Source organism: Lutjanus erythropterus, chromosome 18 (assembly GCF_056507025.1).
Source record: "Lutjanus erythropterus isolate fLutEry1 chromosome 18, fLutEry1.hap2, whole genome shotgun sequence".
NCBI lineage: Eukaryota > Metazoa > Chordata > Actinopteri > Lutjaniformes > Lutjanidae > Lutjanus > Lutjanus erythropterus.
The window spans coordinates 5,255,361-5,275,333 of record NC_139334.1 but is presented as its reverse complement, the minus strand read 5'-3'; the positions used below and the strand labels follow the sequence as shown (position 1 = coordinate 5,275,333).

Genomic DNA, 19,973 nt, shown 5'->3' with positions numbered 1-19,973 from the left:
CACACATAGCAGCGCAGACTTTTAAGCAGAAAAGTAATGAAACACATTTTTTTCCCTGTAAACATTATGACACTTACGTCATAAGACTAGCTTGCACTGTCTGCTCATGGGAAAGAATTTGCATGTTCTCCCTGTGTTTGCTAAGGTTCCATCCTTCAAAGACATGCAGGTTAGGTGAGTTGGAACCTACTGACAGCAGGGCTGAATGTGCATGTGAATGTTTGTCTGTCAGCATGTGTTATCCCTGTAACAACATGGAATGCATCAACACCCATGGGTGTACCCTCCCTCTTATCTGACTGAATACACCCTCCAACACCACCAATAGGAAAAGGTACAAAAATGTATGAGTCTTCATTACATAAGTGTGACATTTTGTAACTATTGTTACCATGGCTTCTACTGCTCAAAATTAGCTTAACCTTCTCATCTGCTTGGATTTCAAAGCTGAACTGACCCCTCCTAAGTCCCACCCCTGTTGGAACCTCGGACACCTTTCTTGTGTACTGTCTTGCCGTCTTGTGTAGATGTGCTCTGTGCTACTCTTGTCTATGTTGAAAGGAAAACCAAATTTGAAGGATAGTTAAAAAAATTTTGCTAGGCATCACATATTAGTTAGCTGATGTTTGCAAAACACTAGGTAACTAACTAGTTAATCTACATCAATTGTTGGAAAGCTAATTAGCTAGCTGTCAACCACAGATGTATTATATTGAACTAGATGGCGTATGAAAAGATGATGCCCATTCATCCAGTGAAATTTGTTCACCTGGCCCATGAGCCAAAAATGTTTGTTATCTTTCCGGTTTACTTCCTGGTTATACATGGCATAGTATTGTTTCCCACTTTGCCACCGCCTGCAAGTTCCTGCTCAGCCTATAGATATTACATTGTGATGACGTTACAGATTTTTTGGGGCCTGTGGAGAATTTTCTGCTGCAATACCACAAATGGCCACTGGGAAAAATCGGCGGCAAGGCTGAGTGGTAATGCCTTGTCTAGCTCATGTTATGTGTTTATGTCTTTATCGCCCACTATATGTCGCTTTTGCAGGTCTCCTGGAAACATATTTTAACCACTTTCAAATTTTTAAACAGAGATGAGCCTAGGATATAGCATATCCAACTACAGGGAACAGAAAAGGAGAAAGCTGACCGACGTTCCGAGCTTGCTCAACTGTTATTGGAGCATGAAGCAAAAGGAGGCAATTATGGTTAAATTAATAAGGATAAGTACAGTATACAAACTGAAAACAGTAATCTGATGCATCTATCATGGTGTTTATAGTCTATTGGATGCTAATTTGCAATAACCACCCCCAGAAATGATTTTCTGATGAAAAGTTGACAGCTTCTAACTTCAGTAATGTGCCCACTTCCTCTGGCTGCCATTCTAGCCAGTTTAGGTCATGACCAGATTAGATCTGGAGTGGTTGTGTTCTTTACTCTGGCTTTTTTTGTCTGAGTATTGATCCCTCCTAGTCCCAACCTATTATGTGCACTCAGATCTTGCAAGTGTCACCCACACCGCACCTAATGCACTCAACGAGGCTTCGCTCTCTGCATCTCGATTCACAAAAATCAAGCCCCAATATCTTGCATCAAACACTGCTGCGCAGATTATTGAGTCAAAAATGGATAACTATGATACTATCATCCTCGTTTGCATTGCATATCTGTGTGAAAGAGTCTGCATGTTCTCACAGTGTTTGCAAGGACTTTTATCCTCCAAAGACATGGAACGTATTGACTGCAGGTCTGAATGCACATGTGAATGTCTGTCAGTGGAACAACCTTGCAGCGTTCAGCCATCATGAGTCAACACCTACAGTATGGGTATACCCTGCCTCTCACCTGCTGTATACTTGGATAAACTCCTGTCACCGCCTACAGAATAAGGTATACTAAACTGATATTTGTTCAGTAGATTAATGTGACATTTTGTAACTTTAAAAAACAACTTGCTGCCCTCATGAAATGACAGTTGTGCCACTGCAGGCAGCGAATAGCTCTGAGAGATCATTTTCTGTCATTATACAGGCAATGATGCCAGATTTACTGAATAATGCAAGCAGCCGATGTTGTTGACGTGACAGTTTTATGCGTTAACCTGTGAAGATAAATGTCCCGAACATTTGAACAAGCCAGGGCAGCATGCATCCATCAACTTGCACATACGGGTTTTCTCAAAGAAGGTAATTGCAGTGCTCTATTCATGGAGACATACTGTCCTCATATAATGTCTCCCTCCCTACCTCACTCTGTGTATCTGTCTAACTATCACCTCCATCAGTCTGCATACTGTGTGTAGCTGTTCCAAGTAAAATCTCAGGTTACCTCAGGTAGGGCCTCATACAGGAACCACCCATGCTCACTATAGTAGCCTCGGGCGTTTGCAGATACTATAAAGGAACCAGAGCTTTCCCTTTCATGTGTGCTGATCCACCCAGACTCAAGACTTCCTCTTTGGTTAGGTAAGATGAAACTCTTCTTATACAAGTAACAATTTAAAACAGCCTGATTCACACTTTCACTCACAGTTCTACAACTTGTAGTATAGTCACAAATGTAGGTTCACTTTCTATTGTGTAATCAATGTTGTTGCATTTGAAAATGGCTGTGAGTGCATTATGTAATGGCTGTGAGTGACTACACGGTGGGGTGATCAGCACTCTTTTACTTTTTGTAACAAAGGGTTATTTTGTTATTTGGGGTCCAGAAAAAATCTCATCTTACTGTACCTGCAGAGTCAGAATAACCACTCTGTGGGCGTCACTTCTTGTTGAACTTGGGTGCATGTCAAAACTGCCAAATGCATTCTTTGCACAGTTAGACTGTCTGGCACTGTGCCATTATCAGCAAAAACAACAGGCTAGTGTACTGTACTATACCCATAGTGAGACAAACAATATGAGGCTGTAGTCTTTCAAGTTCATGCGCAGCAATCTATTTTGTCTTGGTTACATTTTATAGTAAAAAGTAATATGAATAGATTTCTAACCATGCATTGGTTATATTGTGATGGTTAAGTGTGGAAAATAGGGAGACTGACAAAAAAAAAAAAAAAATAGAATTGCCTGATTGAGTACAAAATACGTGAACTCCAAGATTGTTATAACTCCAAAATTGTTATAATGTAAAATTCTCCAACAAAAGTAGAACAGGGAAGTTATGCAATTTAAATTTCCACCATAGCATGTGTTTTGATGCATTTATATGCACAAAGTGTAGTTTCAAGAAGGGAAAAAAGAAATATATATCATCATACAACAGGTTGCATAGTGAGATTTAGATGTAGTTTCCTCTTTGCTACTCATAAAAAAAACACAGAAGAGTGTTGAGGATAAATTAAGTAAACTGCGCTGTGGTCTGCTGTCACAATGATTCCCTGATCAGTTTTACTCTCACAGTCATGAGTGTACACCACTATAATATAGATAAATGTAGCACAAAATCTCTATAATGTGTTTATGATTATGAGGCTTTGAGTTCTCCAAATAGCCTTTTTTTTTTTTTTTTTTTTGGAAAATGTCTGGACAAACCCCTAGAAAAACATGTGTAAATATTTATTTTCTGTGGTATTGTTATCATATTTGAACTTGAGACTGAGGCTAACTTCTAGCTAGTAAGTCCCAGCTGTAGGTCATCTGCAGGCATCTGCATGCGAATGTTTAAACGAAATGTTTAAACTTCTTGTACTTTATGCCAGTAGCACTTACAGTGATTCTCACTGTTAGGGAAAACAACTTGAGCGTTCTCTTTCAAAAGATCGACACCATGCATGTGCTCTGAATGGTTGAAGAGCAGCTTTCAGTTTACGTTGGGACAGGCAGTTTAGTAGTCTTGCATGGATTTAGGACAGGGAAGAGGTTTTAAACTCATTCATGTATGTATAAAAAAAATATTAAAATCTATGTGGTCTTTGCTTAAACAGTGTGTGTGAGTGTGGAATAATTTGATTTAAAAGTGCAAAGGTCGCTCCACTAATGGTCATTAGGAGATGTAAACATTCATGTTGCCTGCGGTGGTATTTTATTTTCAGTGTGTGCTCCGCGCTGCCATGGACCTTTGGCTGGATATTAATATGCATGTTGCAGATATCAGGCCACTTTGATATTTCAGCTTTGCTGTTGGTGGTGTTTCTCATTTTTGCACTGAACTTTTGGCCTTTTTGGTGTGTTGATGTGTGATTAAGTGATATAAATAACACCCAGTTCACTGTGTGTAACAGCAGCCATGCACCCTGAAACTGCCCACAGTAACCACAGTCATGCAGCCTGATTTATATGACTCGTGGCACTTTCTAAACGGCGATGCTGAAGTATGTAGAGGATAAACCTGAACAGCAATGTTCAAGAAAGATAAACGTTAACATAAACAATAACTTACTGTATAACATACCATTGAGGTTACGAGATAAGATAAGAACCAGCACACATAGATAATATGTTGAGGTCTTATTTATCTCTTCGGCAGCCAAAAGGAAGAATTAAAATCTGTGTAAAGCAATAAAAAATTAGTGTTCTGAGTTTTTTTTACACCACAGAACAATATGTTATTAATCACCCAACTAAATTTGAATGATTCAAAAAATTCCCAAGAGTACAAATTATGTCTCAAAAATGAGAGATAAGCATTATTCTGCTCTGAAAGGGTGGGGGCGGTACATCCTGATGTGTCAAATATCAGTATAACCTGAAAAACGAAGGCTCCATCTAACAGATTCCTTTTACAGCCAATTCCAAGTAAAATATTAGCACAAGGTATTTTTGTGACAGTTATTTTGCTTGTGTTTTACGAAGGCATATGGCTCCATTATTCTGCTTATTCTGCCATGTGTAGAATTTATAGAATCTTCAAAGCAAAGTTTTTAATGTCAAGGCTTTCTATGTCTTTTTTCCAAGCAGAACTCAAGCACTGCAGCGATGCCTCCACCGGGTGTGTGTATGAACATCATTAATGCACGTCACAGGAGAGACGGTTTGGGGACTGTCGACAACCCAATGAAGTTCCTCAACCAAGACTATCAGCAGCTGAAACAGTACTGTCTCATCAAACAGGTGAGGTACATCGATGACATGTTCCCCCCCGACAAGAGATCCATCGGCGAGGGGGTACTGAACCCTGAAGACCTGAAAAAAGTCGTGTGGCTGAGACCATCGGTGAGTGTTTTTGTGGCCAAAAACTGCAGATGTAATCCTGTGTCACACTAAATGTTGATTGTTAAAGAAACATGTAACTTGTCAAAGTATTCAGCCAGTAGACAGACTGATTCAGCTGCAATCAGAACCCAGCATGGCCTGCATGTTTGATAAACTACAGTAAAAATAAACTGGGTCAGGGTCATAAATTTTTGAAGTTGTTGAAGTTTAAACGTTGCTTATACTATCTGCTGAAAACAGCTGGAGGAAAGACTACACAAACTCACATTAACTAGTGCCTATAGCATTATGGCTACTTAAATGGTTACATGCTACAAGGTCATTCCTCAAGATTTCTTTCTTACTTTAAATCAAATATTAATTGGTGCTGTGGTCCTGAGTTGGTCTGTCAGCTCCTGAGACAAAATGTATCTCTTTCACTTAATGTTCGTCACGGATCATCGGCCACAAATGTTGGGCTGGTAGCTTGTTTTAGCTTCTGTGCTAGCAGTTGTTTTGTCTTAAAAATGCTGGCTTAAAATTTTAAGTTAACTGAATTTCAAAAGACAAGATGAGGTAATTTTGTAATGATCCAAAAAATTTTTTATAGTATAATATAATAGTATTAAATACTTACAAACCACTCTCAAGCAATGCATGTTGGGAACTCTGCCAATATGCTGATCATGTTTTTTTTTAAACTTAATTTGATGATTTGATTTGATTCAACTCATCATTTCCAGTTAGAAAAACGCATGTTTATAAGTTTAAAGTGTTCTGAAAATGAATACTTGAAATTTTAAGTTGGATTAATTTGCATAAATAAAACTTGTCTATTTACATTAAGTTCATGAGAGAAGACGAGCAAAGCACACTGTTGATTCACAGTTACACTGTCAGTACTACTGAACCATTAGGTTTAATGGTTAGTGTTTGTATTTTTAAGGATAATAATCAAAGGTCAAAGACAAACATTGGCCATTATGTAACATATGACTCTATTGTTATCTGACAGTCAGACTAAGATTGAACCTATAACAAGTTTTGTGTTGTCAACAATTCCTCCGTTTCAGAAAATTGTTCCCACTCCATTTCTCACTGTTGATGGGATCTCCAGGTTTGACTTTGGTCAAGGCATCATTGGTAGGAAAACTGCTTAATTCTGAATAATCCATAAATTGTTTTTCCAGCGATGCTATTTTGAGCTGCAACAAAACAGACAAAAGTAGGACAGAGAGCTGCACGCCAGAGGATATTGTACCAATGTGTTTTCTGCCATCTCGGCTGTGTTACGGCTCATTTATGCTTAACATTAGAAACAGATACAGACAGAGCCCTCTGTTAGTACAACTTTCTGATAACTCAATGCACATTTTTTCTCAGGAAACTGCTGGTTTCTTGCATCTATCGGAGCTCTGACGTTCCAGAATTACATCCTTGAGCAAGTTGTTCCTTTTGACCAAAGCTTTTATGAGAATTACTGCGGACTGTTCCACTTCAGGGTAAACCAACAACCACTGCAAACAGTATTTGTCTAAAGGATGGTTCTGCCAAATTGTACAAATCTCATTTTGCTATAAAACTATTCCTATTTTCTTCTTTTCTTTCCTCTTCTCAGTTCTGGAGATTTGGAAGATGGGTGGATGTTGTCATTGATGACAAGCTACCAACAATCAATGGGAGACTGATCTTCGTTCACTCCAAAGACCCGACTGAGTTCTGGCCTGCTCTGCTGGAGAAAGCCTATGCCAAGTATGAAAAATTGGTGTATTGTTTCTCAGTCATAAAATGGGTGATCTCAGCATGAGATGTGGCTTATTTTTGGATCTGTGTAAGTAATTTTACGTTCATTCTGTGCCAGAGTGTGCGGTTCCTATTCGGACATGAATGCCGGAACTCCTGCCGAGGCTTTGGCGGACTTCACTGGTGGTGTTCACATGTGTGTCCAGCTGTCAGAGCCTCCTCAAAACCTGTGGGAGCTGATGTACAGAGCTGGTCAAGCCAAGTCGCTGATGGGTTGTGGTACACCACAAGGGGTAACCACTAATTTACTTTTTGCTTAAAGTGTGCTGAAACTCTTTGGGGTTTCTGTCCAGTCCATCTTTACCAGAAAAACAAGTGTATAGGTCATCTGTGCAAGCGGCTTATTTCAAATCATATTTCATTTATTGTTGGGCGGTGACCTCTAGTGGCTGTAGTAATTATGACTACTGGATACCGAGCAAGAAAGTCTGTGTTTGTAGAAGGTGAGGTGGATGAGTGGCTCAAACAAGCAACAGCAACAGACCCAGGGTCCAAGTTCCAAGTGAAACAAGGCAACGTAGAGTTATTTAGTCTCATTATATTAGCCCAGAGGTACAAATATCATCTAGTACGCAAACAGTGTTTTTCAGGCTTCATCATGTCAGAGAGTCTAATTTGATAGATGAATATTGCATATGACAGACAGTCGTAGCTGCCAACATTTTTATGTCATAGCAGGAGAGTAATAACACGATGGCAAGGTTCCATTTAAATCAGGTGTGTCAATATTTCTTTTTTCATTCTGTACATACAGACTTACAGTCTGGTGAAGTGGATGTCAGGCTGCTGAGGCTCAGTAACACAGGGGCATGGCGTGCAGAACGTGTGAATCTCCCCGGAGATTTCCTGACGCTCCTGGAGTGACAGATGATAGAGATCTTTTACAAGTGTTTTCAGAGGTAGCCATGTCAAGGAAAATTAGATTTAAACAAAATGGTGTAAAATTTGATCACGGCTTCCACTATTCTATGATAAAGCTTTACTCAGCTAAACTGGGACTTTAGCTATAATATGTAAAAATGTCCCCATTAAAATGTATGAAAATGCTACACATATGTTATATATTCCTTTGAGTTGTGTACTTTATGTCAGATAGTTCTGCTTGAGTCATGTCAGATCGATTTTCATCAACTGGGGTGGTTGTTTAAAAGTGAAGAAAACAACTCCCATGATCCCACACCAGACAACTTCATCAAACTACTACATACTACTGCAAACTTAACACGGTGCATTTTAAAGAGAAAAATAATGTGTGGATGCATGCATGTATTGTTTGGCAAATTTAACTACTTAACTGTGTGTTTATATAGTGGCAACATCCAATGAAGTAAATATTAGTAATGTAATAATTGTGAGACAAGTGGGAATATTGTCCATTATAAATGGGTGACAAATAGATTTGTCAATACATTACCTGACATTCTAGTATTTTTGGAGGACTAAACAATGGGAATAATTTCATGGTATGATTAAAAACAATATTGTTGTAATTTACTTTATTATAGTCTGTTTGCACAGGCTACTAGTCCACAGGCAGTTTATTAATCTTAATTTTTGAAACTGACCCCTGACCAGTAAATCTCAGTATTTTAAATCTGTAAATTGGGCTCAGGCATGAGTTCAAGTACATGCTCCTTTCATGAAGAGTGACAGGGACAGTTTTTTTTTAATACAGTGAATGAACAAGCGCTGGAGGCTGTAGGGAAATGTCAGCCTTTGAAATAACAGGGTGGGAAACAGGGTGAGGTCACGGTGCACTCTAATGATTCGTGAGAGCAGCAAATGTAGCTGAGTCAGCTGTCACATCACTTTCACATTATATTGGGCTTAAAAAATGAGACATGCTTATGTAATAGTGTTTGCTAACATGCAAGCCTAGATGACCTTATCACTACCTATCCCATTTTGACTTTTGTATTGAGTTTAGTCACTGGCCATCTGTTAACTTCATTTGTTATTATTCACTTATTATTATGTTGCACAAGACTACCTGCAATACTAATATACTGTATATATCTCTCGTAGGAGACATCTGCCAACACTGTGTTACCAAACGGACTGGTCCAAGGCCATGCCTACACCGTCACAGGTGTGAAACAGGTAAAGGATTGCTTTCGTTTTCAAATCAGTACAACAGCAATCATAAAAGTTACATTACCGACAGCTAGCAGTCAGGTTTTTAAGCTTCTACTGAAGCTTACCTCTGCAAATAATTTGGTCCATGTATGGAATTTTAGAGTAATAAAGGCTGTAAATTGGCCTCTACCGTGTAGTAAAGTAAGTGTAAAGTTTAGTTATTTTTATGGCAAATAGTAATTATGTTTTCTCTTGTAATTGCTGGTCAGGTGATGAGCAGAGGGCAACTTTTAAACCTGGTGCGTTTGTGGAACCCCTGGGGCCAAGGAGAGTGGAACGGAGACTGGAGTGATCAGTAAGAACGTGACTGTCTCTGACAGGAAACTGCTGATTTGCTGCCACAGCAGATGAAATATTGAGATTATTTTACAATAATAATCTTTGTCCAACCCATTTTCATTCCTACTCATCAAATACTGACATTCTGTCATGCCCCTTCGGTGTCTCATACGGCCACACAAGACACCCTTTGAGGCAGGGGTCTCAGACTCTCCCTCTGGCCCATCAAACGGTGTCCACAATATATATAATCTGGTCTCTATTTTTTCATACCATTTTAAACTACCTCTTCATATACAATTGAAATAAAAACCATAATTCTGTGCTTGACAAGCGTGGACAAAACAGCCAGTGCTCAGCTAGCCATGTTCAGTGGGGGTAAAGGCCAATGACAGATGAGTTTATAAAACAGAAACTGCTTTTTGTTAAGTGTGATGAAAATACGTTAGTTATTGAAATAAAACAAAATAAATTTTCATAAATATTGCTCTTTCTTTTTTAGTATTTGAACATTGATGTGGCCTTCAAGATGTCAGTGTCTGACGAGTTGAGAATGAGACCGGACTGCATTGTCACACACAAACAAAATGTATTTTGTCAGCAATTCATGTCTGCTTCTTGATGATAATCTCTACAGTGGTGTACACTAAATACTGTAATTATGCTTTTGCACGTCAAGTATAAGGAGGTTTGGGAGAGAGCCATGAAAAGACTTTCAGTGGCTGCTTCACAATAAACTTTCTCATTACTATAAACCAGTTGTTCCACTGAACGGTGAAACAGTGCCAGGAGAGACAAGTTTTGACATGAAGGTATTACTATAAATGTCAGTGAAAAGAATATCATTTATTTATCCACGGATGTCAGTTTATGCTAGGAAAACAGCACTGCTTTCCACTTTCCAAAGTCTAGTAAATTATTGCATGCCTAAACCCAATTCTTAACGAGCAGACAAGATGAAATGGTGTATTTAATGCATGCAGGAGTCTGATAGAATCATCCAGCTGATGTTGGATGTGTCTTCATGTAATTTGAGTCTGAGCAGAATGATTTGTCCCAGAGGAAAAGAAAAGTTCAAAATCTGACAAAGAGCCTGTGTCTCCTGTGCCTACGAGACAAAAATGAGCTCAATTTAAGACCAATATGAGACTTTTAACATTTTCTTTTCTTTTTTCTTTTTAAATGCACTTGTACAAACAGCCAACCGCACCTGTATGCTCTTGGCCCTGAGCCCACTTTTGGGAAAGCAGTCATGTTTCACTGTGTTTGTTTTTTTAAACTTCTGCCGGAGTTAGTGTTATTTATGACAGGTTCAATTTTGGAAAACTTTTCCTCGAAAGGAGTGTATTCCTGTCCATTAATTAAACAGGCGATGGCTATAGTTTGTGGCTTGGAATTGTGCGCCATTGCCTCGGCTTTATCTGGCAAGAGTCAGATAATTCACTGTGACTTCTTGACCTTTGGCACAACCTCAAGACCAAGAACACACAGGTGTGGTAGGTTGTTTTTGATCAGATGAACAAATGCAAATCCTGGCATAGTGTGGTTTCAAAAGAAATGTCCACATGCTGCATTTGCTGTCAAATGAAACCTTTCATAAACTGCCAAAACCAACCAACCTGTGAAAACCATCAAGACAGTAAGACAGTCGGAGATCTCAGGCCTCTGTTTCAAACATCCTTAGGATGCTTACCACTGTCATGTAAAAAAACAAAAAAAGTAAAACCTGACGTGAGCTTGGTGAGACGTTTTTCACTCAGAAACTGATGCGACTAATTACCAAGTGCAGAAGACACTTTTGCTTCATTGAATGAGTCTGCAGGTATTTCTGATGATTTTTACACATCTTCAGACATGATGCTACAACTGGCAGTTGATCCATGATAGTTTGGGCTCAAAATGAATTCATTTAACAGATGACAGTGATTGTTTGTGGCTTGGAAGTGTGCGCCATTGCCTCAGATTTATCTGGCAAAACACTCACATAATTCACTGTGACCTCTTGGCGTTTGGTGAAAGCTCAACACCAAGAACACACACAAGTGTGGAAGGTTGTTTTTTACCAGATGAAGAAGTGTTAATCATTGACTGCAAAAACCAACTGACCTGTGAAAAACATCAAGACAATAAGATTATTAAAAAACATATAGAGAATTTTTCATAGACACAAGTGATAGTAATTGAAGATCCATGTGTTGTAACTTTCCTCAACGTAAAGACAATTTATAATGATACTGTCTCTCCTCTTTCTTCACTGAAAAAAGGTCACCTCTGTGGCAAACAGTGAGTCCACAAGATCGTGAGATGTGCCTCTCCGTGCAGGATGATGGGGAGTTTTGGTAAGCATGTTAAAATCAAAATCTGGACTTTTTATGCTATGCACCCTGACAGGGAACTACTCGCCCACTCAACTCATTAGTGTAACACAGCGTAGGTATGCAAGTTTTTCGTTCATCCTGCTGGTGCATTTTTCTGTTGTTTGCTAACAGAGGAAAAGTGACAAGAGGCATCTTCATGCAAAACAAAGCTGGTGGAGCATGATCACCTGTTACCTGCGCCAAAGTGGGCAGACCTTAATGGCACTCTATCTCTATCTCAGCTAATAGGAATGGAGAAAGCTGACTGATATTCCACCTGGTATAAAACTTGTTCAACTGCAAAGGAGCACAGTGCAAAAGGGGGTGGGACTTAAGAAGGGTCAATGCTTTTTTGCAGATTGCATTTGCGTGCTTTACCTCACGTGGATGATACAGAATAACTGTTTTTCCTTTATGGATCTGTTGCCAACAGGATGACCCTGCAGGACTTCTGTAACTTCTACTCTGATCTCGACATCTGCTGCCTGTGTCCCGACTTCCTCGATGGAAGCTCTTCTTGCCACTGGAAGACCTCCTTCTATGAGGGCAGATGGGTTGCAGGAACCACGGCTGGAGGATGCATGAATGACCTCGGTACTCCTAAGAAATCTGGACTTATGCAAAACTGTCCCCTAAAAGAGGATATGGAGACTTAGGGAGGCATTTTGAAAATTAGTAGTGTTATTACTTTTGATACATTTACACAGCCATTATAAATTAATTAATTAAATGTGCATACAATATCCTGCAAAATCTCTGTTAAACATCCCTTCCTTCCCAAATATAAAAAAAAACACACACTGGGTTTTTTAAGTCTGACCCTTAGGCCTTTTAAGGAAGAATTTTAATATTAACATTTTAATACTAATTATTAATTTGTTATTTACGATGGAATGAGGAATGGGCTGCTAAACTGGCTTTGTCACATTCTTCGGATTCACTCTTTTCTTGGTAAAATGCAAAATTGTTTCCCTTTTTGCCTTCCAGAGAGCTTCTGGACTAATCCACAGTATCGGGTCAAGATTGACAAATTGTTCAGTGAATGTTCGGTGACACAGGGTGAAAAAAACATGCTGGTGTCTCTCATGCAAAAGCCTGACAAGAGGAACCGACGGCTGGTCAAAAATCTCCACATTGGATTTGCTGTATTTGAGGTAAATATTACTCATCATTGTTTTCTGTCACAGTGTTTGGACTGTTAGGTCATACAGAGACAAGCAGCGGTTTAAAACAGTCAAATTAAATAACAAATGCATGAGCGCAGCATATCTTCTAAGTCCCATTTTCATTTGCATTATTTACATGTTTTCATGTTGTCATGATTTCATTTCAACTGATTTTATTTTGTTCCTAACATGAACTCATTTTCCTCTGTTTCTTCCAAGATAACCGAAGAAGTAAGTAACATTTTTATCCTCATACACAGTACATGCTCACTTACACTCTGCAGCTGTGGAGATTGACATGAACTGCAGAGAAATGAAATGTGTGTTTATGATTTGTATTACAGTACAAGGGACATCGGGGGAAGTTCCCAGCCTCCTTCTTTGGCAGAAACAGGCCCGTCGCCCAAACTAAAATGTACATGAACGCCCGCGAGGTGATGGAGTTTGTTATGCTGCAGCCTGGTGAATACCTGATTGTGCCTTCCACTTTCAAACCCAATGAGACCGCCTCCTTCATCCTGACCATCCTCTCCAAGGCAGAGACCCACGTCCAGTAAGTCGCTCTCAATCCACTAAATGACCCTTCTGAAGTCCCGCCCCTTTTGGAATCTCAGTCAACTTCTTCCTCTCCTGTTTCCTGTACATGGATATGCTAAAAAAAGAAAAAAAAAAGTTTTGAAAATGCTTAAAAGATGTTTCTGGGGGAACTATATAATTGCTGCATTTAAGTGGAAGTTCTGAACTCGTAATTATGACACGGAAGTCACGAGAAGAACGTTGTGAACGCCGTGCTAACAGAAAATTTTCAATTAACAAAGTCGTGAACATGACATGAGGGGGGTGCTTAAATGGGCTCATCTCGTAAACATGGTGGACGTGACCTCATTTGAATGCACCAATAGTCACATCTTAAGTTAGCATTAGCAAAGTGCTATCTAGCAAAATAGCTAGCTAATCTACATCAAGTTAAGTAGAGTTTTCCTCTGTTGCAAAACACAAGCTAACTAGACTTGGGAAGGGTTAATTAGCCTTTAAAAGGTTGGTTGTACAATTAATCTACAAGCTAACATGTCTTACACCAGTACTCTGTAGTACTCAGTGCTCTACCTGTAATGATATTACTGAATTTCAAATTGTAATCCTTTACAATGTTCCTCACTGACAGAAGTAACTACATTACTGTAACATGTTACTAAGTCATGGGTTACTGCTATTACTAATACTAAGGAATGGTGTCTTCTTGTCTTTCTTTGCAGTGAGAATTCTGGTGGCCATAACCACGAACACAACGAAACAGAGGAGGTATGCAAGATTTTAAAACTGATTGTCAATGTGAAAATTATTTTCACATTTCTATTGTGTTATATATTGTTTGCTATGTTGCTATCACTGATAGGCTATGGCAAATACATGTTGTTTAGCGCATTAATTCATCTGAATCTTTTTCAGCACACACCAGTGGAAAACGGAGCGGATGACGAAAATAAGAGGAGCTTGTTCCGTCAATTCTCTGACGTGGTAATTTTTCCATTCAATGCTGGTTTCAGACTACACAACATCAGCGTGACAATAACTCAACATGACAAATGCAGGAGGTCTGTGTAGAGTATCATAGTGTAAGAAAACCGACGCCTTGTCTGGGATGCTTCACTCTCCGCAAAAAGAGTAGCACGTGAAATGTTTTTGTGCTTCTCTCACCTATTACAACAAATTATTTTACATTATTATAATGTAGTACTGTAACGCTGCAGAGATGCCCTGACCAACAAATCTGGTTCTTCAGATTTGATCAATGATCATTCTCACTAACTGGGACTCAGATCATAATTGCAATATCTCTTAAAATAATCACAGTATAGTTTTTCTTCCCATAGCATGCAGCCCTAATAGAAATATGTCCTGTGTTGTCTTGTCTCTACTCTTTTACCTGCATCCGTGTGATGTCTATGGTACTTAGGTGATATAATTCTGATAATGATGACAACGACCATGTGAGCCAAACATAAATTTTCCTTTGTTTTCATTTTATAGTATGAAGAAGTGGATGCTGAGAAGCTCCAGAAGCTTCTGAATGAAAGAATCCTGCATGGTTTGTACTGTAAAACTGCAACATTTGACAGCATATTACCTAAAAATGATTTAACATAATAACCTTGTGTAGCATTATTGTGTTGCTTGGTTTAGATCTAATTAATTGCTCTGCATTTCTTTTTCTCTATTTTTATTTAGGAAACTTGAAATCTGGAGGCTTCAGTATTGATGCCTGTCACAGCATGGTTGCTCTGATGGATGTATCCTCATATGGGATATTCACTGTGAAGTGCTGTGAAAAATATGTCTTTAAGACCTGTATTTCTCCACCTCAGCTAAGAATTTGCTTGAACAGGAAATTTCTCACAGTAACTGTGGTTGTGAAAAATTGCACATGCCAAAACCTGCCTGCCCTTTAGATGGTTTCACTTGTACGAATAGATTTAAATGTCAGACTAAGACATGAAACTACACGTTTAATACCTTAATGTTAGGTTAGACATCTGTCACTGGCAAACTGAACACTGAGGAATTTGTGCGTCTGTGGAAGAAGATCGAGACATACAAGGTAAAAGACACCAAGTAACCCTGACATAGATCACATCTTCCTGATCAGAGTTTGTGTGTTGTTGCTGTGCTGACCTCAGAGTTTCAGGTTACGTAACTAACTGTCTTCTCCTTAAACAGGACATTTTCTTCCGCAGTGATGTTTCACAAACAGGGACACTGTCGCTGAGTGAGCTCAGGAACGCAATTATGGCTTCAGGTAGATGATCAGTCACTTGTTTTTGTCTATTATAGACAAAAATAAACCATCCTGACATTTACTGCCCCTCTTATTTTAAATTTAATGACTGGTGTTAAACAACAGAAAATACAAAATATTGCCAGCTTTTTCTGACTGTTCACTTTTAAAACAGTTTTTAATGAAAAACAATGCTATAGAACGAGAAACCAGAATTATCCTCTAAAATTAGGGGAGACTGGGGACAGTTGCAACATTTTTGTGAACATTTCTCTCAGTTCATCAGAGGCTATTTGGACTAGACCAACCAAATCTTTTTGTATTAATCTGATATCAGTCTGCTAATTACCCATACATCTAAAAAAGATTACATATGACATATTATTAATAATTTTTATTTGAACAGAACACTTGTAACATGACCAAGGGACAGTTCCAACTTGGTGAAAATACATAGATTTTCATTGATTAACTTTTGTAGCAAAGTGTAGTGAAAATATGTATTGTTTTACAATTTCATAGAATCCTTTATTTGTTTAGAAATATTTATTAAATAACACTTACCGTTTTTTGTTTGTTTATGTACAGGACACAGGCCGACACTGAGTTGATATGCAGATGCTATTGAATCCATATTTCTGTGTGAGACAGGAAGAAATGAACAATTTTCAACCTTTAATATCATGATTTTATTGTACAAAATTGCAACAATGACCTACTGTTCATTTTACAATACTGTTGTGGGCTTTGATTTGATAGAATTGCTTAGCTTTGGGACATTTGCAACAGCCTGCTGCTCCCGACCCTATCAGCTGTGCCAAAACATGCTAGTTAAATATGCTGATGTGGACAAATCCATGTCCCTTAGAAGTCAACAAAAGAGTGATTCAAACTAAGAAAGTTTTAATTAATTTATACAAAAGGTCGGGGAAGTACAAAACTACAAAAATACAAAACACAACTCATTAAAAAAAAGTAGCTTTTAAAAAAATAAATAAATAAATGTAGCAGCAGGTATTGAATGTGTCTTCTGTCTTTCTGGTGGGACAGGGTCTTACTGAGAATGTGCAGTAAGAGTAGTTTTACTGTAGACTTGTTGCAACTGTCCCGAGTCTACCCTACCAATACAACAATGTTGTAAAAAGTGAAAGTTGTGCATTCAACTCCTACATAAGTAAAGTGTCAAGATAAATCTGAAGCATCCTAAGATGATGAATGGAGTAGAAAAGAAATATTTGCATATTGGACTTTTATTCGCTTCCTTTGGCTGCAGTAAACAAGATTCAGCATGGACCAGAAAAATATTAGAGGAAGGTTTAATGCAGGTTGGCAAGAGCGTAATGGCTATACTCCAAACTGAAATTCCTGTGGAGTAATTACAGTAGAACAGTACAATGTCAACAGTATAAATCATCCTGAGCTAAGATTAGGGACACATTTATTCTGTACATTTATTTATTTAAACAGACTTAACCAAATGAAAACACAGGAGGGCAGACACAATAACTCTTTTTCACAGCAGACATTTTGATTTGTCATAGGAAATGTAGTGGGAAAAGATGTGGCATTAATGATGGGTCTGTTCTATGTTCCTGTAAGCCATGATACTGTGACAGTGCTTAGGTGCATTAAAATAAATAATAAAGAAAATAAAGAAAGAAAATAATAGTTAGTTGCAGTCCTGAAAGAAATCACACCTAAACTTTTGACCTCTGTATGTTGGTTAGGAAAGGGGATCAGCGATGACATGCTAAATCTGATGGCTCTGCGCTATGGTTCCACCACTGGACACATTATAACACTGGAGAGCTTCATCAGTCTTTGCCTTCGCTTCAACTGCATGAGCCGTAAGTACATTTGGACAGCGGACGGCAATAGACGAGATCTAAAGTATAAATACTTGCTTAAAGTTTTGTTCTTGAGTTCTTTTGTGTGGTCAGCAAACAGCATAGTGCTGATCGGCACATGTTAGCATGCTAACACACTTAGATGGCGAACACTGCAGGGAATACACGTAATTGTCAGCATAAGCATGTTAGCTCTTGCATTTAGCTCAAAGTGCCACCACTTTGCCTAAACACTGTCTCATCAAGCTACTAGCATGGCTGTTGACCCTTAGTTATGTTGAGGTAACATTTCACTAGAAAAGACCGCACTATATGTTCAATCTAAAAGGTAGTTTATTGGATTGGTGATGGTATTTGCAAATGAGGGTCGTATGCAGATGGATGAAGGGGTTGAGGAGAGGGATGAGGGAGGTCGGTTCATCATTGATCTGCAGGGCTAGGAACCTGAGGGGTGGGACTCGGGGGGGGGGGGGGGGGGGGGGTCTCGATGAGCTTTGGTGCTTTGTCCTTGGTACACTGTACCAAGTGCACTATTGTGTGGACCACAGTAACTTAAAAGTGTCCACTGTTGGCATTACACCTTTAGCAAAGATGTGGTTCACAGTTTCTGGACTAATAACAATTTGTGTCTTTTTCCAAAGAAATCTTCAGCCAGTTGTCAGATGGAACGGCCATGACTCTTCGTGAGTCCGAGGTAGTAAAACTTCTTCACAGATGTTATGAACTTCTTGAAATGTGTAGGAAGTTTAAATTTAACATTTTGTCAAAATATCTCATTGGCCGTTGTGCTTTGTGATCATGCTTTTAGCCAGTGCTACAGATGCACTGAAGCACGTTTATAATCTATCCTTCCTTGATTTGCAGTGGATGTACATTTCAATGTACACTTAACCTGACAGAGGAGATGAGTTGGAGGATTCATCTGGAATTACAGCAGCAGATGATGTGAAAGAATATAAAAATGAAATGTGTTCTTCTGAAAATTAACTATTACATGGTGTAACACAACAGGACATTTACTTCTAACTTTTCAAATGTTAGGGGTGTAACACAAACTGTCCTCCCTTCTCCTCTGGTTCGATTCCCTGTGTCTCTCTCTGGAAAGTAGAACTGGAGAGCAGCAACAACTACTTGTTGAAATTACAGCAGCAATGGTAATTGGTAATTTTGCTTACCTGTTGATACAGTGGCCAAAGTGTACATTGAATTGACCTAAATACAGTTTAGGACTGTATCTTGTGGTGTCAATCTAACTGAGATTAAACATGTTATATTTTTTGCTATGTTTAGTAATGAAAGAAAAGTTTTTTTAGTCAAAATTGAGTAGCCTGTAAATTTAGAGCACAGCATTGAAAACTGAGTTGGATCATGAACATCAAATTTGTATCATTAATGATGTGTAGATTATTGTTACTCCCATAATTAATGTGCTGTGAAATACTGTAATGTGAAAAACCCATTCCATGACGTGTAGACAAAACACTGTACCTTTCAAAACACTGTACCTTAAAGGAATGGTTCACTCCAAATCAAGAATACATATGTTTCCCCTTACAGTGCTATTTATCAATTAAGATTTTTTTTTTTTGTTGTGAATTGCAGAGTTTCGGGAATATTGGTCGTACGGATGTCTGCCTTCTTTCTACTACAATGGGATGAATAGCTCTAGTCCTGTGCTGCTCAAAGATACATTTGAAATTCAAAACCAGTGTTTCTTTCCAGAAATCACTCAAGATAATCCAGCAGTCTTATGTAGGAACTACTTTCTTTCTGCAGTAGAATTCACTGTCTTTTCTCTTAAGAAGAAAGTAGTTCCTAAAGAGATGGCCATGTCCCAGGTAGTCCCATTATCCTGGAGAGAAGGCAAACATCTCTACAGCTCCATCTCCAAAGCTCTGCAACTCACACAAAAAAAACCTAGATGGATAAGTAACACGACAGGGCCAGGGGAAAAATATGTATTTTGATTTCATTTTATGTGGGTTACTGCATGTTGCATGTACTGTTTGGTGGGAATAAGCTTTTTTTTTTTTAGCCATGCTAGCATCAGTCAGCACACCAGTTTGGTCTAAACTCAACAACTACTGGATGGATTTCCATGAAATGTCAGACACATGTTCATCCCCACCTCGGGATGAATTGTAATCACTTAACTTTTCATATAGCATCATCATAAGGTCAAAATGTTGTATGTCCTCAGCTGTACTGAGTTTAGTGCTAACAAATTTTAGTGCACTAACATGCTAAACTAAAATGGTGAGGATGGTAAACATTATATCAGCTTAATACCAGCATGTTAACACTGACACTGTGTGCACATTAGCATTGAGCTCCAAGCACCGTTGTGTTTAAGTACAACTTCACACAGCTGCTAGCATGGCTGTAAACTATACTTTATAGTGTATACTTTATGGAATATGTTTACATTTTAAGTGGGTTGTTGTATTTCCTGTTTTAGGTAGGAATACT

The 19,973-nt window shown here is 38.6% G+C and overlaps 1 protein-coding gene across 1 annotated transcript; it reads left to right on the top strand.

Annotated features, from left to right (window-relative positions):
* The first annotated feature begins 4,907 nt into the window (after positions 1-4,907).
* LOC146310482 (calpain-1 catalytic subunit-like) lies at positions 4,908-18,971 on the top strand. Its single transcript, XM_084742781.1, has 21 exons — positions 4,908-5,161; positions 6,214-6,283; positions 6,524-6,642; positions 6,759-6,892; positions 7,002-7,176; positions 8,969-9,043; positions 9,289-9,374; positions 11,623-11,697; positions 12,149-12,309; positions 12,703-12,869; positions 13,101-13,112; positions 13,226-13,434; positions 14,138-14,183; positions 14,331-14,399; positions 14,913-14,970; positions 15,111-15,172; positions 15,412-15,480; positions 15,600-15,678; positions 17,385-17,504; positions 18,146-18,198; positions 18,369-18,971. Exons 1-21 carry the CDS (start codon positions 4,925-4,927, stop codon positions 18,393-18,395), a joined length of 2,103 nt encoding a protein of 700 aa, XP_084598907.1. The 5' UTR covers positions 4,908-4,924; the 3' UTR covers positions 18,396-18,971.
* The last annotated feature ends 1,002 nt before the right edge of the window (positions 18,972-19,973 follow it).

Excerpts from the sequence above, each read along its gene's own strand:
- LOC146310482 (XM_084742781.1), top strand. The coding sequence starts at position 4,925 with ATGCCTCCACCGGGTGTGTGTATGAACATCATTAATGCACGTCACAGG. Across the intron at positions 12,310-12,702 it reads AGGATGCATGAATGACCTCG|AGAGCTTCTGGACTAATCCA; the intron begins GTACTCCTAAGA and ends TTTGCCTTCCAG. Across the intron at positions 15,173-15,411 it reads GCATGGTTGCTCTGATGGAT|ACATCTGTCACTGGCAAACT; the intron begins GTATCCTCATAT and ends ATGTTAGGTTAG.